At 43.4% G+C, this 24,123-nt stretch overlaps 1 protein-coding gene across 1 annotated transcript in view; it reads left to right on the forward strand.

Moving 5' to 3' along the window:
• Bmp6 (bone morphogenetic protein 6) overlaps positions 1-24,123 on the forward strand; it is a 153,794-nt gene that overhangs the window by 108,171 nt on the left and 21,500 nt on the right. The window contains exon 2 of the mRNA XM_036187195.1: positions 12,163-12,355. Within this exon, the coding sequence (XP_036043088.1) occupies positions 12,163-12,355 (193 nt within the window). The remainder of the gene's footprint in view (positions 1-12,162; positions 12,356-24,123) is intronic.

Here is a 24,123-nt window from a genome sequence, read left to right on the forward strand (position 1 = left end):
CAGGGTGGCATGAGAGCCAGGCTTGGTTCCCAGGAGCAAATTAACATAAAGCCCAGGTTTCCACAAAAACAAAGGTCAGCACTACTGCAAAGCCTGAGACCAGTCGGGGACTATTGCTGAGGTTCACACAGCATGCTGGGACTCTCGGGTAATAAGTGGTCCCTAAAAGAAAATTACATTTTGCAAGGAACAACAGAAACATTAATTTAAACATTCATGGTGAATTTCTAACCCAAAACTTGAAAACCCCAAACACACAAAGAGGCACGCTGCCAAAGTGGGGATCATCAGAGGAGTTGGAGAGGAGTATCCCCTCAACTGTCCTGAGGACTTGGGACCTAGGTGAGATAGAAACTGTGAGAACTATGTAGAAAGAACAGATAACACTATAGGACAACTGGAAAGGACTGGAAAGACCCACAATAATGACAGCTGGAGCTATTAGAAATGAAAAAAAAAAATTCTATTAAACATCACAAGTTAGTATCAATGGAAGTGTAACTAGACCTAAAGAAATTAACCACTTCACCTACAAGAAGATTTAAAAAAAAAAAAAAAGCAAGCAAGGGAAGAGAAATGTTAGAGTCTACTGTTCATCTAGCCATTGTATTTGAAGGAGACAGTAAAGAGGGAGATTTTTCAAAAGCACACTGCAAGGCATGCTTTGTGAGAACCGAAGCTGAGGTGTCTCCATGCAAACCAGAGAGAGAAAAGAAATCTCATGTGTAATGCAGTGAGTCTAGGCTTAGCTTCCTCCCTTCCTCCCTGAGGACACACTGTCCAGTGGAAGTGGGAGGCGTGGGAGTGTGTGCTTTTCTTCTTAGGGTTTCAGTTTTGAGAAATATGTGACTTTTTTTTAATCACTTGTGAAAAAATGCATACTGTGCATATTGAGTTTTACTAAGTGTGGCCTGGTTGCTTTATCTAGTCTTTGTGAGTGGGCAAAAAAAAAAACCATAGCTATTTGATATTAATTGTGTCCTGAGACTTCCTGATCCACATTTGTTAAGTACCAAATGTGCTCTCTGATGGGAGCTGAGATATGCTGATTTCCCTAGTGAGACACAGATAGTTGAAGCTACCAAGAATGTTCCTGACCTAAAATGACATTAGTACCTACATTTGGGTGTGAAAAATGGTTGTAAAATGATGTTTTTAGTGATAAATGACTTGGTGACTTGGTGTATGGCTCAGTCTGTAGAGGGCTTGCCTTGCATGTGTGATGCCCTGTGTTCAGTTCCCAGGAACTCAATCCAGTTAGTGAGGAGGTAATGTGTGTGATTGCACACGAAGCAGATTTTTCTGTTCTCTTTCTTCATTCTCATTTCCTTGTCTCTTGGAGTTCTTCAGTTGAAATAGGTCCTACCTTTCTTTTTTCTAGATAATTTTTACATGTGTAGGTGCACATGGGTGAGGGAGCATCAAGAGAGTGTGGGGGATGGGGTTGGGTAGATATGTGGTGGACAGGGGACAATCTTGGGAGTCATTCTTTGTTTTATGAGATTGGGCCTGCCACTGGGTAGGTTGGCTGGCCAATGAGCCCCAGAAATCCACCTGGCCCCATTGCCCTAGCCCTGAGATTACAGACACAGGTCACCATGCCTAGCAGAGAGCAGGCCTTGGTTCTTGTACTTGGTCAGCCAGCATTGTACTAACTGGGATTTCTTCCCCAGCCCTTCTCTAGACGGACAACTTAAATAGATATAATTCAGCCATAGATGTCTTTTGGAAAAATACCCATATTTAACTATCTTTTTATAATCAAATTAAGCAACTGTGAGAAAAAAAAACATTTAATGAGACTGATAAAAGAAGGGAAAATTGAAACTGAATAATAGTTATGAAATTCTTTCTTTTTTTTTTTTTTTTTAAACACAGTGAGCTTATCTGTGAGTTCCAGGTCTCATAGAAAGATCCCAACTAAAAACAAACAAAACAAAAAACCCAAGGTAGTCATCTTCTGAGGTATGACACAAAGTTGTCCTCTGGCCTTCACGTACACACACACAGGCATGCACACACAACCCTCCCTCAAAAAAATCACTAGAATGAGGTGTTCTAAAGATAAGCTGCCAGACCTCTGAGAATATCACTTCTTAGGAAGAGTGCGATCATTGCTGGCAGAATCTGAGAGGATACTGTAAGAGAGAGGTATCTATCACTGGTCCTCTCATGAACACAACTGCAGAAATTCCAAATAAAGCTGGTGTGCTCACTCCCCTGTGACTCTTTATATGCCTGACTTAGCTTCTAGCACAGCACTGAAAAGGAACACCATCTTCATTATTTTAAAGGTCATGGTTCTTATGTTCCCTCTCTTGTTATCAGCTCTCTCTCTCTTTTAAAATTAGGCTAATAGAATTCTTTGTATGTCTGGTTAACTAGCTTTTAAAACTGTCTCAAGAGACAAAACAGTGAATTGGAAAAGAAGAACTCAATTGAGACCCCAATTCCATTAAGCCAAATGTAGAAAGATCATTTTTTGAAATGTTTGAGAAAATTTGATGGATTGGTTATCCTAGGAGAGAGTAAAGAATGTCTTAATTTAGCTGGGTATGATCATGTGATAGATACAGTATCTATTTTTAGTAGGTTATTTTTATTGTGGTTAAAAATATACATAGCCTAAATTCATCATTTTTAGAGATGTGTCCATTTTTACTTTTTATCTGTTTAAGTGTTTGCCTACATGTTTGTGTGTATATGTAGCATATGTGTGTTTGGTATCTGCAGAAGCTAGAAGATGGCATCAGTTCCCCTAGAACTGGAATGACAGGTGGTTGTGAACTGCCTTGGGGGAGCCAGGAACCAAACCCCGGTTCCCTGAAAGAGCAGCTAGCACTCTTAACGATTGAGCCATAATTTAAAAGCCTTTTGTAGGTGGAGTTTTTCCTGTTCCAGAAGTTGCTCCCAAATAACCACACAGAGACTTAATATTAATTATAAATGTCCAGACAATATCTCAGGCTTATTACTAACTAGTTCTTACAACTTAACCTAACCCATTTCTGTTCCTCTATGTTCTGCCCTGAGGCTTGTGGCTTTTCCTCTCCTGCATGTGCTGCTTCCTTTCCGTCTGGCCGATGATAACTCTCACTCCGGTCTTCTTCTTGCCAGTGTCCTTAGTCTGGTTCTCCCACCTTATCCTGTCCAGCTATTGGCCAGTCAGCTTCTCTATTAAGCCAATCACAGCAGCATATATTCACACAGTGTAAAGGAACATTCCACAGCCTTTGAGTGTTCAGTTCTAATGTGTCAAGTATATTCATATTGCTCTGTAATCATCTCCAGAACATTTTCATCTTCCAAACTGGAACTCTACTCACTGACCACTAACTTCCAGTTTCCCTTCCTTCAGCTCCTGGCAACAGCATTTTACTTTCTCTCTCTTTGACCTAAGCTATCTTAGAAATGTAACCATACACTGTGTATCCATTTGTGTCTAGCTTATTTCACTTAGCACAATGTCTTAAGATTTCATCTATACTGTAGTATCTGTGAGAACATTCTTCCCTTGTAAGGCTAAAGACCATGTCATTATGGGGTTTCACACCGTGTTTTGTTCACCAATGGACACTTGCCTGGCTTTTGGCTGTTACAAACACCACTCTGTAGTTAGAGTTTTCCTGCCTGGCCCAGTCAGGACAAATCTCTCTTACCCATCAGTCCCACAGTCGCTCAGACCCAACCAAGAAAGCACACAGAAACTTACATTGTTTACAAACTGTATGGCTGTGGCAGGCTGCTTGTTATCTACTTTTTCTATCTTAAATTAACCCATTTCTGCTTATCTATACTTTGCCACATGGCTTGTGGCTTACCGGTGTCTTTACATGTTGCTTCTCATGGCGGCGGCTGGCGGTGTCTCTCCCCAGCCTTCTACTTCCCAGAATTCTCTTCTCTCTTGTCCCGCCTATACTTCCTGCCTGGCCACTGGCCAACCAGAATTTTATTTACACAGAGCGATATCCACAGCACCACTCTCTCTGTAACATATCCAGAGGGATAATGACTGGTCCCATGGTAAGTCTACAAGGAGCATGTTGAATCGTCATACCTTTCTGCACAGCAGCTGTACCATCTTACATTCCTAGCACACAAGGGTTCACTTTCTCCACATCTGTGCCAACTCTTCTTGTAAGGAGTCTCCCATGTTAATAGGTCCATCTGAAGTAACGAAGAGGAAGGGAGATGGGACTAGTCAACAGCACCCAAAGAACAGCTATGCCCACCTGTGGAGCTGTAGCCTGTTTCTCAGCTGACAAGCAGCTGGACGTCTGCAGGGACTGTCTACACTCTCACTGTGAACATGACTGTCCTGTGTTCATAAGTGCCTGCTTGGTTTCTGCCAAGCCTGTAAGAGAAAAAAAAAATTCAAGGAAAAAAGAGAAACACAAAACCCTATGAATTGCAGCGATTCACATATATGTAGTAGAAGTGTTTGTTTTTAAGAGGCAAGGCATGATAAAGACATTGTTCATGATATGAGGCACTGTGGGGCAGACATGCAGTGGGACTGGTCACATTCTAGGGTTAAGCTGGTACTTCTTGCCCTGCTCCAGTGTCTGCCTCCACAAGCTGCATCATCCTTAAACCACGTCATTTCTGTTATTGGGGAAATGATGATCCAGAACTGGTCTGAAATCTAAACAGGTAGAATCTGAGGCAGAGAAAATAAAACGAGTTCTGTAAACCAAATTCGTTCCATTTAAAGGATGGAGTTCTGGTTCTCAGTCATGTCTTTCTGTTTTATTTAGTGTTAAAACAAATGTACTGTTGTGGAAATGGAATGACAGCTGAAAGAATGCAGTACATTGTTTTGTTTTCACTGACCTTACACAGGACGAACATAATGAGTAGGCAACCTTATACAAGGTTATTATGGGTTAAAAAACAAAGTTTTAACTGGTCCTTGAAATAAAAATTCTAGGAAGTATTGCCTGGGAGGAAGCAGCATCATTTTACTTGAAAGGAGGAGAATGTGATTTCACAAGTGCCTTTTTGGACAGGATAGTCTGTTCTGAGAGACAAAGCTAAGTTACACAAAGTATTAGTTGGCACTATCTAGGGAATCAGCAAAGGTCTGTTCTGAACTCATAGGGCTGGATTCTCAATTAACTGATTGTCACAGCATTTATTGTGTGTATTTACATGATGTCTGTGGCTATACTGAATAGGTAGTCTCATCTGATCGTAGGAAATGTTATCTCCACTCAACTGATGCTTGAACATACTGTCAGCATCATGTAAGAAAAAAAAAGGGGGGGGAGGGAGCTGAGATTTCACACTGCAATTTAAGAAAGGGTTTAATTTGGCTCAGGGATTAAGACAGGATCCATACAGTCCACGGTGGCAGGGAAGTCATTGGTGGCAGGGATAGGAGATGGCTTGGTGGCAGTCAGAACCTGAAGCAGCTAGTGACATCACATCCATAGTCAGGAGGCAGAAATTAGACAAGAAGTAGGACCAGGCTAAGAAACCTTAAAGTCCAACCCCAGGGACCTACTTCCTCCAGTCAGGCTCCACCTCGTCAAGGTCGTACATTCTTCCAAAATAGTGCTGTCAGCTGGAGACCGTGTCTTAAAACACATGAACCCAAGAGGACACTGAACATTCAAACTCTACCATCACATGGTCTTCAGGTGCACATGGAGGTAGTAACCTAAATGTATTTATGTCCTATGTCTCTGTGAGCCATCAACATACATACTGTGTAAAGACAATTATATGCAAAAGGTAGCAGAGAAATAGGGATCTTTCAGCAAACTTCAGTGATGATGGCTGTGCATCTAGGAGGAAAAGAGAAAAACAGGCAGCTTGCATTGAGCCATGGGAGAGGGTCAGGGATGGGTGAAAGATGCAGGCAATAGTCAGAGGCTCTTGGGATTATAGAGACCATGAATCTCCTCTGAAGAGGATAAAAGAAAAGAATGTTCGCTGTTGTCTTAGAAGGGAAAATGTCCCTAGAAGGCAAGGGGTTGTAATTCACACTGTAATAAAGCAATGTTTTCTCATTTCTAGGATCTTTATCTTTTTATGTCTTTGAGAATTTGCCAGTTTCTTTACCCATTTTTTCCTTTTCTTTTTTTGAGCTAAGCTTTTAGCCCACACTGTTTGTGTATGTATACACGAGAGGGTGCATATGGATGCGTGTACACGTATATGGAGACCAAAGATCAACCTTAGTTATTTGCCTCATTTTCCACCGTATTCTTTTGAGGCAGGGTCTCTCACTGACCCTCGGACTCACTTACTTGGCTAAACAGGCTGGCCTGCAAGCCCCAGGAATCCTCTAGTCTCTGTATTCTGTCCCATTCTCCATGCAGGATTATATAGATGCTCACCACCTTGCCTAATATGTGGGTCCGGGGACCCAGACTCAAGTTCTCCTGCTTGCACGGCAAGCCCTTTGTCAATGAGTCCCCTCTCTCCATGCTGTCCTTAAATTTGGGGTCCTCTGTCCTCTTCCTCCTGGTTGCAGATGAGCACCACCTGCCTGTCAGGATTCTTAGTCCTGCACGTTGCCTTTCCATGTTGGACAGTCTTTAATCTTAAGAATTACATGCCGTCACCCCCTTCCTAGTACGATCAGATTTCCCTTCCTCCTTCCTCTCTTAGCCTCTTTTGTCCATTTTCCTTTTCTTGTATTAGTTGCCTGTTACTGTCAAACAAATCTCCAAAAACGTAGTGGCTAGAAACAGCAATGCACTGCGAATTTTCAGCCCTTTGAAATGGCTGGGTTCAGCAAGATGGTTCTCCTTTGAGGTTTCTCATGTCAGGTGGTGGCTGCAATTGGACTTCTCTAAAGCTCTTGTGAACTGGATGTCCAAGATGGCTTCCTCAACTGGGTATAGTTTCATGCCTATAATCCCAGCCCTGGTGGAGGCAGACAGATCATTCAAGGCCAGCCTAGTCTACATAATGATTTTGAGATCAGCTTGAACTGCATGAGACCTTGTTTCAAAAAACAAAAAAGCTTTAGCTGGAGAGATGACTCAGCATTTAAGAGTGCTTGCTGCTCTTGCAGAGGACCCAGGTCCAATGCTCAGCACCCACATTGCGTGGCTTACAACCACCTGTAACTTCAGTTCCAGGAAATAGGATGCCCTCTTCTGGCCACCTCTGGTATTGCATGTACATTCTGCACATGCATTCACACACACACACACACACACACACACACACACACTCTCTCTCTCTCTCTCTCTCTCTCTCTCTCTCTCTCTCTCTCTCTCTCTTTCTCTCCTAATGTGAAATGGTTAGACAGTTGTCCTTATTCTCTTTCTCCATCATTTCCTCTCCTTTCTTCTATCCCCACACCTCTGTGTACATCTGCCATTGTCTGGGCTTCTTCATAACAGGAAGGCTTCAGGATATGAGACCTCTTACACAGTAACTGTCCCCCCTCTTTGTCCCCATCCCCCCCCCCCCCCCCGCAGGCATGTGAGGAAGCTCAGAGCCTACAGAAGCACAGGAGTTGCTTCAGGTTCACAAGTGCCAGAGTCCACAGTCAAAAGCAGGTTACAAATTTAGCTGGGAGTGGCTTGTTAGGAATGATGGTCCCTGTAAGGACCGATTGCCACATTTCCCATTTATTGAAAATTGTGGCTGTCCCTCTATTTCTTGCAACTGAAGTATCTTATGTTCGTTTATGTATTTTATTTTACATACATCATTTTTTTCTATTCATAGTAAGAGATGGAAGGAATTCTTTGAAGAATTCTTATGCATGCTTTCTAAGGAATCTTTAAGAAACCCATTTTCATTTAGCTATATTAAAATTAAGTATCCTAAAGGTCCTATAGAAAGGATTGTGACTTTTTTTTTTTTTTAAGGAAAATCTCTTTGAGAAACCAGATTTAATTCCTTTTTAGCCAACAATGATAACATATCAAATTTACAAGGCAGATCAGTTTTAGGGAAAGGTGATCCACCTTCTGTGTGGCCGTCCTTGGGTGAACCCTTCAACAATCTTGCTTTTTATTCTCAGTCACTGACGGGCAAACCTGCCATCGTGCCAGGGGCACACCATCATCTACTTTCTGCTCAGACCTCATTTGACTCTTACTGAAGCCAATCTTTTCCCTAAAGAAATTGAAAAAGGGGGCATGGAGCTGTTAAGGCCACTTGCTGCTCTTGCAGAGGATCCAGGTTCAATTTCCAGCATTCACATGGTGGCTCATAATCATCTGTAACTCCTCTTATAGATGGTCAATGTCATTTTCAAATCTTTCCACCGATAGATTATTTTATTTGATTAAATCTTTTTAGATTATTTTTAAATGTCTGGTTATTTTGCTCGCATATGTGTCTGTACCATAGTTCCTGAGAATCTCACACCATCTTCTGCTCTCTGAGGACACCAGGCATGCCCATAGTGCACATACATGCATGCAGGCAAAACATTCATACACATAAAAAAAAGATTCCCAACAGTTTTTGAACTGAAAAAGGAAACAAATACCTCAAATCTAGAAGATTGCTCATATAACTACATGGTAGTTTTGAAAAATCTTTATTGGAAACTTTGCAGCCACAGATAAACTAACTTTCATTAGTTTCAGGGGATACCATTGAGGACTTACGTTCTTCCAGAGAGTTATTAGGCTGGTTTTTGTTTTGTTGCTTTGTATTAAGATGCCAGATCTTCAAAGCTTTTCACTGGCAGTGATATAAAACAGCACATGTGGAAGGCAATGGGAAGTCAGGGTTGGCAAATAGTTAGGTTTTTGCTTTTTTCCCATGACCCCCTACAAAAACAGCCCATAAGAGATGAATTGTTCTTGAAGTTTCTTTTTTTTTTTTTTTTTTTTTTTTTGAGCTGAGCATTGAACCCAGGGCCTTGTGCTTGCTAGGCAAGTGCTCTACCACTGAGCTAATCCCCAACCCTTGAAGTTTCTTTAAGACTGTCATTAAGAAAACTAAGAGGCTGACAAGACAAGTCAACATTTAAGAGCATCCATGTTGGGCAGCTCATAAATGCCTGTAACTCCAGCCCCAGAGGACCCAATATTCTCCTCTGGACTTGGAAGTCACCTTCACTCAAGTGTATATACCTTCATATTGATATGCATGCATACATATATTAACTAAAAGTAAAAATAAGTGTGTAAAACAAACCCAAAGCATCATAGTGCATGCTTGTCATCCCAGCACTCAGAAGATGGAAGTAGGAACATTCTTGTAAATTCCAGGCTAGCCTGGGCTACGTGGTAAGATTACCTCAAAAACCAATGAAACAAACCAATGAAACAAAACATCTCCCCAGGAATGTCTCTCTACTCAGGCTTTGGTGGAAGTAGAGCCTCTGTCCTTTTGAAATGACTATGAACTAAAGCATCTGGGGTTTGATTTTACCATGTCTCTTACCCAGAAATGAATATAGACAGTTGAAACCTGACTCCAAAAAATAATAATTAGCAATTGCAAATTTCTTTTGCCTTTGCCTACATGCAGAAAAAAAGACAGATATTTTCTTTTCTGATTTTTTTTTTGAGACATAACAAATAAAAAGGACCTGTGCTGATGGAGTGCCACTGGTCTCTTCTCTGTCCATTGTGGCTGACGAGCCCCTCCTCATCTCATATGCTTGGCAGGTCTCATATCAAGGCATTGCAATCAGTTAGTCACTTAGCTGTCTATCAGATCTGTTAAACATATTCATCATACAGAATTTAACCTTTGATCCTTCTCATTGACTTTCTCTAAATCCCTTTCCACTATTTCCTCTGACCCCAGACAGCCACCATTCTCCTCTCTGCTTCTAGGAGTTTGATTTTCACAGATGCTACAGATGAGTGAGGTCAGCTGGCTTTGTTGTTCTGTACCTGGCTTATATCACACATGCCTTCCAGGTCCATCTGTGTGCCACAGAGGGCCAAAAGTCATTTAGTGTTTATATACTTCATTTCCTTTATACGTTCATCCACAGGAGGGAAACTGGGGCCCGGAAACTGTGTGGTGTGTGTGTGTGTGTGTGTGTGTGTGTGTGTGTGTGTGAGAGAGAGAGAGAGAGAGAGATCCATCTTTCTCTAATTTTATGGAAGCCATTCATAGCAAGTGACACTGTTTTCTTCATTCATTCCTTCTCTCTTGCTTGAAATCTGCTGTCAAATTAAAAAGGGCTCCAGCAGCTTTGTGGCATATAGGGATTCTCTCTTTAGTCTTCAGGGCTTGCTTCCATTAGGAGGAAATTATCTTCTGTGAGACTTTACCCTAGAGTCCTCAACAAAAATCCACGGACACCAGGCTCCAATGGATAATTCCAAACCCGTGGTCACACAGGTGGCCCTGGTTAAACTCAGTGGTTAATCAAAACACAAAGACGTGAACGGGAAAAGGGACTTGGGTGTCATAGGTGGACGGGAGATGAGAGGGTGTGGTGAGAAGAAGAATGTATTACATGCATGCATGGAGTTGTCAGACAACAAATCTAGTGTTCTACAAATATTTTCACGGAACAGCAAGCAAAACGCGGAGACTTCTGTCATGTCAAGATGGGGGGACACACTGCCTGCCCTCCACTCATGCCACAGCTCCCAGGTTTAGCTCAGGGTGCCCCTTTTCATGTCACCTACAGATGGTGACACATGGAAAAAGCCAGGGAGGGGGAAGCAGCAGGGAGGGAAAGGCTAGAAGGGTCAGGAAGTCATCCACATAGAATAATTATACATAATGATGGATTCCATGATGACTTTTCAAATATTCTGATCATATTAACCCCTCGCTGACTCCGTATCCCCCTCCTGCTCCCACTACCCTCCTCCCTCTTTCCAGCTGCTCCCAGTCTGCTTTCATGTCTTTTTCTCCCAATGAACCATCACTAGGGCTTCTTGATTACATAGGAACACGAGCAACAGGTTATTTATGGGAGCATAGGCTCCTCCCGAATGGCTGCACCACAGAAGAGGATGTCTTCCCCTCCTCCAGCACTGTCAATAGCCTGTAGATCCTCGGGGTGACAAGGCCAAATCTCCTGTGGGTCATAGGCAGGCTACCACAGTGCTGTGAGTTCCCAAGTGCAGCCATGTGTCATGCCCAAGCAACAGTGTTCTGTAACATTCCACCCCATCCTTGGGCTCTTACATCTGCCCTTTCCTCTTCAGTGCTCCCTGAGTCTTGGAGGTGGCAATAGACACAGACGTTCCACTTACATTGGACCCTCATTGGTCATTTATTCACCAGTCTCAGGGCAGACATGAGTCTCTGTAGGTCCACTACAAAAATGAAGCTCTCTTCCCGAAGCTGACATCAGCACTGACCTATGGGAATAAACATAAATATTTAGAAGGTAATTTGACAGGCACATCATGGGTGTTTACAAGAAAAAATAAAAAGTGGTAGCTTCTCACTAGGACCTCTGACCTGCCCAGTCCTGGGTCTTTGGGCAGGTTTACAGGATCAGATGTGAGTTCCTCCTACGGAGCGGGCTGCAGTTGCAGTCAGAAAGTGATTGGCTGCTGTCCTAACAGCCATGCCACTATGGCGCCAGTGGGCACAGCTTGCCTTGGTATAGTTGGTAGTATAGCAGTCAGGTCCACAACTGAGTTTGACAATTAAGGACTTTACCCCTCGAAGGCTCCACAGCACCTTGCAGCACCATGAGACCTCACAGTCAGGGAGCAAGCTTTTTCTCAGTTCCCTCTTGATTCTCTGTTCTCTGTAGCCAGAGCATGTGGCTTACTCACCAATGAGTCCTCACCATCTTGTTCTGGTGGGCAACCAATTACAGTGACTGTTAGCATGGGTTGTTTAGGGGGCCGACGACGCTTAGGAAGGTGTCATGGGTGGCAAGTTCTTCTTCACTGTTTCATTCATTCTCACACCTTTCTGCACAGTTGTACTATTTTTTTGCTGATGAGGGAACCCAAAGCCAAGCATCTTTAAATAACTTGATCTCGTGCATATCCTTTGTTCAGCTGACTCTTGAAACTACAGTAACTGAACACAGCACAAAGATTGTTATTCATCTCGGGCAGAAGGGAAAATTTCAATCTCAACCTGCAAGGCAATTCACCCAGTGTCCCTTCAGCCCCTCGGTCTCTTTACTCCGCCGCTGGTAACTGGTAATCTGTGAAGTAAAACTGGGGAACATTGGTGAGATGAGCCGTGGCACCAGGTCGAGTAACGATAGTTATCACTCTCTCTTGTTTAACCCTGTAGTGGAGTACGACAAGGAGCTCTCCCCACGCCAGCGACACCACAAAGAGTTCAAGTTCAACTTATCCCAGATTCCCGAGGGTGAGGCGGTGACGGCTGCAGAGTTCCGCGTCTACAAGGACTGTGTTGTGGGCAGTTTTAAAAACCAAACTTTTCTTATCAGCATTTATCAAGTCTTGCAGGAGCATCAGCACAGGTAGGAAGGCTCAGGGAAGCCCAAAGGTGGGGCCACTCCCTGCTTCTCACCCTCTCTCCTCATAGGACCTCAGGTGTCTTTGGAAGGTGGTCTGGAGGTCAGGGGCTGTTGAACGTGAAGAGCTGGTGCTCTGAGGGGTAGCGTTTAGCTGGCAAGGTGTTTTGCTGTTAAATAGATTTTTCAAATAGGGGTCTTTCCCTAAGCAAGCCAGTAAGCAGTACTTAGTAAACATCCTTGACGACCAGCCAATTGATTTACTGGGATAAACTGTTTCCTGTTATCGTTTGATCCTCAGGTTTGATGATGTGTGAGTGGCTAAAATTAATGCACACATTAAAATGATAGAATAATGCTTATAAGTGACTGCAAGTCAGGTGACTGAAAGGTATGTATTTGTATATATAGTATACATATTTGCTTACTTTGAATAAGCATATACAACCACTACCATTTAGGTACAGGGAATGATAATGATAGATTACTGTTTTCTGTATGTCTGTGTTATAAGCTTTACCAAAATGAGTTCAGACTGATTTATCGGGGGTTGGGGGGAATCTGCAATAAAGTATATTCATGGTGCTGCCTGGTGATGAAGAAAATATTCCCTAGCAACTGCTGGAGCTTGGAAGGGCAGAGGACTAGGCAATAAGACTTGAATTCAAGCCTGTAGTAACAGAAAGGAAACCAATCAGCGTGTTGAGCAGGTGGGGATCTGTTTAGTATGTCACTCAGTGAGAACGGCGTACAGGAAGTGGAGAGTAACGCAATATGGGGAGCAACCTAAGCCACTGGTCATGCCTACAGCAGTTAGAAAGCCAAGGCAAAGATAAGCATGAAAGAGGGGAGAAGACCCCATACTTATAGACCCAATGACACTGTGGTTTGACCTTTTTCCAAAGCCGGTTGCCATGGAGCTGAGGCTGGCCTCAGACTTGCAGTCTTTCAGCCTCTGCCTCCTGAGTCCTGGGGTTCCAGCCTGCCCACTGCCTACTTTGGCCTCAGAAACCAAGTCTAATTTGCCTTGGAGACTATTGACTTTCTAGGAGGTTCCAGAGATTCCAGACTGACCTTGGTTTCTTCTGGATATATCGATCTGTGTGTGTGGGGGCAGAGGGGAGGGATGGCAAGGAACAGGAGCTAGCCCTGGGGGAGGGTTGTTTTAGCTTTGAAAGCACACCAGTGTCCAGGAGGAAGATGTAGAAGGCTCTAAGAGCTGGGAGACCCACTTTATAGAGTGGGTGAGGAGTAGCAGGTGGAGGGAGGCAGCAGCTAAGTACTGGACTCTAGACTTTGGGGTCAAATCTGGTGGGTGGCAAAAGCCAGCAGAACCAAGCAAAGGATCCGTACATACCTTAGGAGAGACAGGTCAGCAGCCTGGTCCCGAGCGGTTGAGTCCCTAGGAGGGGAACTTATCTATGCTGCTCCCAGGTTTCAGCACCCGATGAATGGGGCGGGGGGGGGGGGGGAAGCAAAAGGAGAATGTGACTGCTCCTGCGTATGGTGAGGTTGACGTTTATTGTAGATAAAAGAGAGAACATAGCCAGAGGCAGACACATCTGGAAAAGTCCAGAGTGAACATGGTTAGACTGAGCCAGACCATGTGAGGAGAGAGGCAGGGGAGGCGCCAGAGACCAAGAGTGGCAGCCTGTACCAAGAGACTGGTGTAGCCAAAATAGCTGAGTTATACAGGGGCCAGAGGAGCGGGGGAAGGGAAGCCAGAGCGTCCAGGGTAAGAAGAAGGGCATGCCAGCCAAGGAAGACCCTGAAACAGTTGGGGACTGAGGGATGGGAAGAATCTGATGGCCAGCATCCACTTTGATATGTTAAAGGCATCTCAGTTAGCCATTTGTCCCAGATTTGAGACCTAACACTAGAAGAAGGACCAGCAGATGCCAGGCCCTGGGAACATCATGGAGCTGAATATCTGTACTAAGGTCGTGTCTTAGCTGGGACAGTTAAATAATGAGTAAAATATAGTCGTTGGGGTATGGTGACAATGGACCAGAATTTTAGAGCAATGAAGTTTCCTGGTCTTTTCTCTCATAAATACACGTTTATCTGATAGCTCTACAGCAGCAGGCTTGTTTGGGAAAACAGAATCTCTCCGTGCTAGATACTCATCTGTTGATGCACTGGAGAGAATTGGCATTCAGTGAGTCTTTGGCCCCATCTTAGCCACTGGCTTTTCAATCTGTCCAACTGGATATTCCATTTTTTTTTCTCTATTCAGAATGGCCTGAAGATACCTGTTGGGCTCACAAGTTTGTTTGAATGCATGATTTTCTCTCTCTTGCAGAAAAAGTGATAACAAAAACACTAGGCTAGAAGTATAGTGACTGTAGAATTTTTCAAAGGAATTTTTATTTTAAAGAGAGCAAGAGCTTTGTGAATTTCATGTTGAACTCTAGCCAAACAGGAACAGCTGCCATGTGCTCACGATGGTGGTGACATCCTTCCTCGGGGCCAGCAGTAAGTTTGGAAAGCAGAAACCAGAATGGCCCCAACCTTGGGTGGCTCTCTGGTCAATTTGTCTTGTAGGATGGGAGCATTTGGCAGTTGGATGTGTTTCATTTGTGGGCATAGGAGAAGAACACTGGGGAAGTCGGGAGACTTTCGTGCTTTTGAAGGGCTCCAGGTTGGCTGGGGGAGGTTTTCTTATCTGTGGGCCAGGAGCCCAGGCCTCCTGCTGCTTCCAAATGTTCTTACAGAGGCCTCCAGACTTAGCTGCAGGGCCTCCTTCTGCAGGTTTGACCTCACCATCTGTACCATCTTGGGGTGTCTTGGCTGAACACGATTTTCTGAGCGGAGAGGAAACTTATTTATCTAATCCGTACTGAAGGGTAATTTGTAGCATTTGCTGTGTTCACTGAATGTAACAAATGTTTGTGCTACAAAACAGTTGGCCTCCTCGAGGAGAGAAGTTGGGTTTTTAACTGCTAACTCAGAACTTGAGCAAAGGCAGAAGAAATGGTATCTTGAGTCTTTCGACATAAAAAGCTGATTGGGAGGTTGCTAAAACCTCTGAGAAGGCAAGGGCTGGCTGTAGAAATGTGTTTCTGTAGATAACCGGAGCAGATAAGTTTACAACAATAACAATAATTGACTTCCTAAGTACAGGCTGTATTTGAGAAACATGGTACTTGAGTCAAAGCCTGAGAATGGGTCTTGAGATGCAGCATATGTAAGTCATGGAAAGGCCTGAAGCAACCCTTAGGTTACAGTGAGAGCGACTTGATTATTTAGAAGTCCAAGGCATTCAGGATACCCTATGTATATTACTTACTTTAAAATTTACTCAGTGGTGGGCTGGCAAGATGGTTCAGTGGTTAAAGGTGCTTGCCATTCAGGCCTGGTGACCCGGGTTCAAGCCCCAGAACCCACATGAAGGTAAACAGAGAGAAGCAACTCCACAAAGTAGTTTTCTCATCACCACACACATGTCACAGTACACACATGTCACAGTACACACATACATCATGCACACAGACACATTATGGGCACATGTACACAATAATGACAATAAATTTAAAAGTTACTGAGTGGTTTTGTAAATGTTTATATTTTAAGATGAGTTTAATGGAGTGTCTCTCAGTGTAGAGTGCTTACTCAGTGCGTACAGATTGCTGGGTTCCATCCCCAGTACCTGAAGAGGGGAGAGTGGGTGGGAGTGAAGAGTGTACCTGGGAGGAGTCAGAGGGAGGACCAGGAAATGAATATGATGAAAACACATGGAATGTGTGTTAGTTACTGCTCCATTGCTGTGAAGAGACACCATGACCAAGGCAACTCCTATACAAGAAAGTATTTACCTGGAGGCTTGATTCCAGTTTCAGAAGGTGGGTCCATTTCCAGCATGGTGGGAAGCATGTCAGGAGACAGGACAGGACTGAGACCTACATCCTGATCCACAGGCACAGGCAGAAAGAGACACTGGACCTGGCATGGGCTTTTGAAAACCTCAAAGACCACCCCCAGTGGCATGCTTCCTCCAACACACCACACCTTCTAATCCTTCTAATCTGTCTCAAAAAAAAAAAAAAAAAATGGGGGAGTAAGCATTCAAATGTGTGAACCTGTAAGGCTATTCTCATTCAAACACCACATCCTACATGTGTGAAGTCCTCAAAGAATTAATAACGATGTATTTAAAATGAGAGCAAGATTAGGTACTGAAAACGAATACATCCTTACAGTAACACTGATATAAATTTGCATTCTTTATAGAACTGGCAATTTGGAAAAGGCCCTTCCCTTCATAGCCCCTCATTAGGATTTTCCCCTGTTCCATCAAACAGGAGAGGAAAGGTCACATTTAAGAAAGTAAAGCATGGCATATTTGAATTTTGCCAAGGCTAAATAATGCTGAAACTATGGTTTGTTGTGTTTCCTAAAAGTCACCCTGATAACACAGAGGTTATCCCTAAGCTAGGATAAGCAAGAAGTGCCCAGAAGAGGTTAGCAGGCGCCATACCTCCATCTTTTGAGCTCAGATGCAGGCGTCACAAGGATGCTCCAGTCTGTTCCCATTGGTGGCAGAGCATGTCTGTAGAATCCGGCCTTCCGACAGAAAGCCTTTCCATTCTTCAGTTGTTCTCCTGACCAGCCACCCGTCAACATGTTTTGTAGAGGAGGGGAGGGGAGGAGAAGGATGACAAGATAAATTGATGTGCTACCACCTGTAGTCTCTCACGGATCATCTGTCCATTTACCTCCACGTTGTGATCTTCTGTGTGAGGTGCACTGTAGCTGTCTTCACACTTGGAGGGAGCTTCCAGGCTGCTCTGAATTCCTCTTGCCCTCCCATACCCACGCGGAATAGCAAGATGGTAGCATGTCTTTTCCACACACATCAGGACTTACTTCTATCACATCTGCATTAGTTACTTTTCTCATCATGGTGACCGAGTTGAGCTGAGAAAAAGCAGATTGGGAAGACGGGATTTATTTTAGCCTGCAGGTTCATGGCCAGGGAGGCATGGTGTGACTTCATTTGTGGTAGGAGATGGGACACAGACCATTACATTTTCATACATGAGGAAGCAGAGAGAGACTATGGTGTGTGTGGGGGTGGCGAGGAATACCAGGGCTGGCTATAACCCATAAGCCCACCCCCCAGAGACCTACTTCTGCAAGCCAGGCCTCATCTCTTAAAGGTTCCACTACCTCCCCAAACACCAGCATCAGCTGGGACCCAACTCTTCACACTCCAGTCTTTGGAGGTATTTTACATTCAAGCTATAGTAGCACATTTAGGTAAATTAGGCAAATTTGAGGCCTTTGTGTCTTTTTTTTTTCTTTTGTCTACAGATCTTATTCAGTAAATTCTACGTTCTTGAAAGTCCAAGAGATTTTTGTGAGAGCCAGTCAGGAATTCTGACAGAAGTGTTTCCTTTCTGAGGTGTGGCTGTTCTATGCATGAATCAGTCATCTTGCCTCTGCTGGTTCTGGCTTTACACATCTTTCCTATCTAACGATCATATTGTTTGGCAGTGGTGGCTTATTCTTTTTGAGTATGATCCTTTCTTTACCATGTTCTATCATACAGGTTTCTTGGGAAGACATTTAAAGTAAGAATAAGCAGGCTTAAATGCATTTTTCCCCTGGTACAAATAGCATTACAGGGTGTGTGTGTGTGTGTGTGTGTGTGTGTGTGTGTGTGTGTGTGTGAGAGAGAGAGAGAGAGAGAGAGAGAGAGAGAGAGAGAGAGAGAGAGAGAGAGAGAGAGAGAGAGATGGGGGGAGTGGAGGGAGGAGAGGGAGAATGCATACATGTGTGATATATGAGTATGTGGATGGAGAGGGTTGAGTAGAGGCCAGAGAGGGGTGTCAGGTGTCCTCTCTTTCACATTCTCCACATTATTCCTTTAAGGTGGGATCTCTCCCAGAACCCACAGCTCACAATTTCTGGCAAAGCTAACATCCAGCAAGCCCCAGTAACCCTCCTATCTTCATGCTACACTGCTCTGGGTTTACAGAAATGTGGTGACCATGCTCAGCTTGTTACATGATTACTGGGGTTCTCATGGACCTAACTCTGGTCCCCATGGTTTCACAGCAAACCACTGAGTCATCTCTTCAATCCTGGTGTTGAATGTCTACATGCTATTATAAATGGTAGTGTAGTATAGTATGTGTGAGTGTGTGTATAATTGGTTTGTGCTCCCATGTAGAACTGCAATTGATTTTTGTGTATTGATCTTCTATCTAGGAACTTGAAATTTTATGTTAATACTTATCACTTTTCTGTTAAGACTTTTGAAATGTCTATGAGTATGATCATATCATCTATAAATATCTTTTATTTCTTTCTTTTCAATTCACTTTTTTGATGCTGCTTTTTTTCTTTTAATTTTCCTTGGCTGGGAAGTCCAATGCAATTCTGACATCTACTTATACACTAACCTTGGGGGATGAGTGAGAGATTTGCTGTCATGTTATTAAGGATGACTGTTATAAATGTTTCTGTAGACACTTAAACTAAGTAGACTAAAGAAATTATCCTCTAAATTTCCTAAAAGTTGTTGTTTGTTTGTTTTAAGATCAAGAATTGATGTGATATTATATATATATGTGTGTGTGTGTGTGTGTGTGTGTGTGTGTGTGTGTGTTTCTGATTTCATAGGATTGTGTAGTTTTTCTCCTTTATAGTGTCAATACATTAACTTTTCAAATACTAAAGCAATTTTAGACCCTGGAACAAGTTCAATTTGTGATTTGTTACTGTCATATATGCTTGAATTCAGGAACTGCATCTGCATCTAGTGTCCAGATCACCTCTGGGTCTATTGCCAACGTCTTTTAGTCCCTTGATTGTTTCTCCATTTGATTTTGTTTCCTGACATGCCTGACAACTTTTTGTTTATTCAATTTTGTGTATAATTTAATAAAAACAGCTATAGACATCGTTGCTCTCTTGCAGATGGAATTCAACATTCTTCGGGAAGCCAGAGGCAGTACAGAACAAATCATTTTACCCCTTTGTCCTGGATGAGGCTGGACTTTGGGTTCCCTAAGGCTCATCTGTTTCTGGTCCCCCTCTCCTCTTGTAGTTTAAACCCCCTGGGGGTTTCAGCTGAGACTAGGATACATATGAGAGTCCCTCATCCTTGGTGGGCTCTGAACTTTTTTTTTTAAACTCCCCAGCATTGTGAAACTGCCAGAAACCCTCCTCTGCTCTGAAGCTTCCAAACAGCTTGTTTCTGCTTGTTTGCTCAGCTTCCCATCCCATGTATACACAGCTTAATATCTGGCAAATATCTCAAAAGAAAATATTGGTGTTCATGGCAGCCAGAATTTGAAGAAAACTGAACCCAAACCTCTGTGAGATCACGTTTACATGTTCACTTCTAGCAGGCTGTTTCCTTTGAGACTTTCCTTCTGCATGTCCTATCTAACTTTGAACCATCATCATCGTTATCATTGTCGTTGTCATCCTCCTCCTCCTCCTCCTCCTCCTCATCATCATCCTCATCACCATTTGAACTCTCATTTTTATCCTTAGCTGGTGATAGTATGCCAAGCGGCTGCTTTCCTCTTTGGTACACTGATTGTAGGAAGTCACAAGTGCTCTGGAATGAAAAAGGCAGCAAACACCTTGCCTCAGTGCCCCGCCTCACTCTGGAGTCTTGAATTTGACCCCTCATGTTGCCTGGCTTCTTGCTCTATGATGATTTCAAACAGGCTTGAGTTTTTGTCAACACATTACTTTTTTGGGTGGTGGGGTTAGCTTGACGTATCAAAACCAGAAGTCTCCATCATCTCAGGAGACCAGCGTCTTACTAGCATTTTATTTCAGAGTTTCGTAATGGGCCCTCCATAAATATTGATAAATGTATTATTAACCAGACATAGATCTATATGAAGACCAGAGTCCAGGATCTGGCCCAGAATAGCATTACTTGTGGACAGATGGCACTGTTGTGAAATGCTATTGGGTTTTCAGCTAAGACAAAACTCAACCTTTTCAGATACCCGACAGTTTCTTTTCTGAAAAGAAGGGCACGTTTGGGAGAATCAGGATGAGAAGTTGCTTTTGCTGATGGAGGAGAGGAAAGCCTTCTGTCATGGTGCCCAGCCACACCATGCGTTCCCTTTTCTACCTGGCTTTCACAACTGGGTGTGGGCCTCAGGAAAGCAATAAGCCTTTTAGTATTTGTTCTTTTCCATTTGAAAACGGGGTAATGCAGTGCATCTAGAGCTTGGGTTATGTAACTAGCTAGCTTCTCCAGCTAAGTATATGCCCCTTCTACTTGGAATGCTCTCCACCTGAAGAAATACAAAACCAAAGCTCAAGCTTGAGAACCTCCCATGCCTCACTCCTATGATCTGTTTGTAAAGCACAGCGTAGAACTAAAATGATTAAAATACTGCATATACTCAGAAGAATACAGAGGTGTTTCATGTTGGAGGGAAATCAGGGTGTGCTTGGTAGGAGAGGACAGCAAGCCTTTGGGAACTGCCTACCTACTCGGTCAGCTTGAATGAGATAGGAAAATGGGTTTATGTTTCTGTGCAATGAGCCTATGTATTATTCATTGCTGGAAGCTGATTGCTTTTGAATGCATGCATCGCCCTGCATGCGGAGAGACAGGCTGCATTAGTGGTTAGAATTATTTTATGAAACTTCTTCTCCCCCTCAACCAAATTAGCAGTCTTTTAACTGTTTCATTACCCAACATTGGACAAAGATGTAGAAATGTAGGATCAGAGAATTAAAATAGGTAAGATTACAATGTATTCTTCCTCAAAGGGTAGAAGGATTCTTCATTCCCTTTGAGTTTGTTACTAGGGCAGGCTGGAATAGACTCTAGAACATAAAGCCATCATTTTAAGTAGCTATAGAAGACAGGCTGAGAAGCCCCAGATGTACATAGGCATCAGTTCCCTTCCTATCTTCTCAAATACTGCAACTTTGGACTTGATCTTTCTGTGACTCTGCTTAGAAGCCTAACTCGATAGCCAGTCCATAATACAACCAATCATTAGCTCATGGCCCAGCCTCCATCTGATGTGCACTGTTTCTGGAAGGAGAGGAAGAAAGACGTCTTGACAGCAGATGGCCTCCAAATGTGTGTCTACAAGCAGTCAAAGGGAGAGCTGAAGTATTGAATTATGCTTTGGGCCTTGCCTCATGGAGTGTTCTCCATGTCCAGTATTACTGCATCGCTCTGAAGTCTGTCAAATACACCTGGACCTACTGAGCCCAATGAGGGGTCAGAGTCTGATGCGGTCTTCAAAGTCTTCACTGGAGACCGAAAAGAACATGGTTAGGGGCATGTGCTATTGGCTGTGTGACCATGATGGCCAAGCGATTTAAACTTTGCTAACCTGTGCTGGTGCTGGTCACATTTCTCCATTAGGGTGCCGAGGAGGAGCTAACACATGCAAGAGCTCTTGGAACAGTCACAGGGCAAACACTGCTAGTATTCCCTGTGTTTGTGTTCTGACAGCCAAGTGCTTTGTACTGGGTAAAGATGAAAGGGTGCCTGCTGGTGTTTCAGCATCTTTTTAGAATAGCATAGTCACTGAGGTGAATACCTAGCACAACTATGTACTATGAACTCAATTCAAATGACCAATTTATGTATTTCTTCAGCATTGCCTCTCAAAACCTTGCATGTGCCTGCATGTATGCATGCGTGTGTGTGTGTGTGTGTGTGTGTGTGTGTGTGTGTGTGTGTGTGTGTGTGTGTCCTGGTTTGTAATACTCTATCTTCAAATTATAGTTCCCTGTCTACCTTTCTAGTGGCAAGATTTTAAATATGTATCTTATGTTAAGCAAAGCTCAAGTGTCAAATGTTCTTCAATTGTTTTTTCTTTCAGTCTACTCAAAAGCTGGAGTCTCCTTGTTTTAATGAGTTTACCAGTATTTGAATTTTGTTTTGTCTTAACTTTCCAGTAAATCCAGACACATACATGGCAAAGGAATGTATTATGAATCTGCTTATTTTGAAGGAATAAGTTCTACTTTATCAAGAACATTTTTTTTTCTAATAAAATGAGTTCTGGCAAACACAGCTGTTTCTGACAGGGCACTGTGACCTTGGGTACAGTCAGGAGAATGGATGTTTGGGCACCTCCTGCCCTTCTCTGGAATGAAGGAAGGAAAGTCCCACAGTGTTTTACCCAGGGAAGTATGATTAACCTGGAAGGTACCTTGGAAGCTGAGTCACAGGAGAGACCACTTGGGGACAGTTGTGCCCACCAACCTGAACCTTCCAGGTCTTTGAGTGGAATGCTAGTTGGTCAGCTTCAATTAATTTGTAGATCTCTTCAGTTAGCCTTGTCTATTGGTAAATCTTTTCCAGGATGATTATAGTCTGAGGATAATCACACACTAGAGTGGAGACACTGAGAAGAGTAACACTGCTCTGTCTTTGGACATGGAGGACTTGACTACCAAACACAATGGGATCTGAGTGGTGGCTGAGAGCAAAACAGTCAACAGATGCCTTACCAATTGTATCTTTCTTTGGTTTTAAGGATTTTTTTTCTTGTTGTTGTAGTTGTTGTGTAAATTGAGTCATCAAGAGTCCAAATAACCAGTTGGGGTGACTGTGGCTGGCGGGGAGTCTCCATTTAGGAGTGCAGGGTCTCTTACCTGAGGCCATCTGAACTCAGCTCTGCCAGAGTGTGATTAAGCGGAATCAGATGCATCTTGTTTGGCTTGGGGGACTCTTATTCTCCCAGTGCTGGGACTGGAACCCTTGCACATGCTGGGCAAGTACTCCAACACTGAGCTAGAACCCTCCATCTGCCCGAGGGAGGCCATACTTTACAGAGGAGTTAGTGCGCTAAGAGGCCACAAGTCACCGAAGAAAATGAATAGATGTGGCCAGAGAGTTCCTAGAGGCTGTGAGATTTAGGGTTTACTTCCTTTGTAATGTTCCTTACATTAGTTGTGTCAATGGGTGTTTCTTGGTTCACCTTGTTCCAGTATAACAAAATACCAAAGATTGATGTTTCTTTATAAAGAACAGAGATTTCTTAGTTCACAGTTCTGGAAGATGGGCAAGCCAAATTAGGAAGCCACAGCTAGTGAGGACCATCTCTTATGTCATCACCAGAATGGAAAGTAGAAAGAGAAAAGGAGAAAGCTTGTCCTCTATCAGGAACCTTCTCTGGTGACAAGGATACCATCCATTCCTAAGGGAAGAGCCCTTGGGACTTAATCACACCGCAAAGCCCCACCTCAGCACTGCTGCATTGGAGAATACGTCTCCAACCCATGACTTTGGGGGCAGACACCTTCAGACCTTAGCAGACATCAATGATGCCATCACACTGAGCACACTGTTCTCTTGAATGGGAGGAATAGGGAAAAGTCAGGAAGGCCTTAGGGGTTCCATGACAGCTAGCCATACTGGGTGCCTGCCTGGATGCACCTCTCAGGCTCCCTGATCCTAGTGTGAGGCTGATGATTCTAACCCTGTTACTGCCCTGTTTCCATATGCAGCTGACTCTGATCTTTAAACACACTGGGCCTTGATTCCATACTTTATTTGAGCCCTTGCTTGGTATTTTCAGCTGTACTGTGGCCATTCCTAGACTCTGCTTTTTTATAGATGGGAATGGAGGCCATAAAGAATGAGCCTCTGGTGCACAAGCCAAGAACTATGGCAAGAAATTCCTCCTAATGGAATATTCCAGGCAAGCTTCTTGATGAGGACATTTGCATATGTGGTCATCTCTATCAGAGAGCTATGGCTAAATCCTACAAACTCTCCAAATCAACGGTTTTTATTTCAACTCTTCTCATGAAAGCTTCCA

The sequence above is a fragment of the Onychomys torridus genome, chromosome 5 (genome assembly GCF_903995425.1).
Source record: "Onychomys torridus chromosome 5, mOncTor1.1, whole genome shotgun sequence".
NCBI lineage: Eukaryota > Metazoa > Chordata > Mammalia > Rodentia > Cricetidae > Onychomys > Onychomys torridus.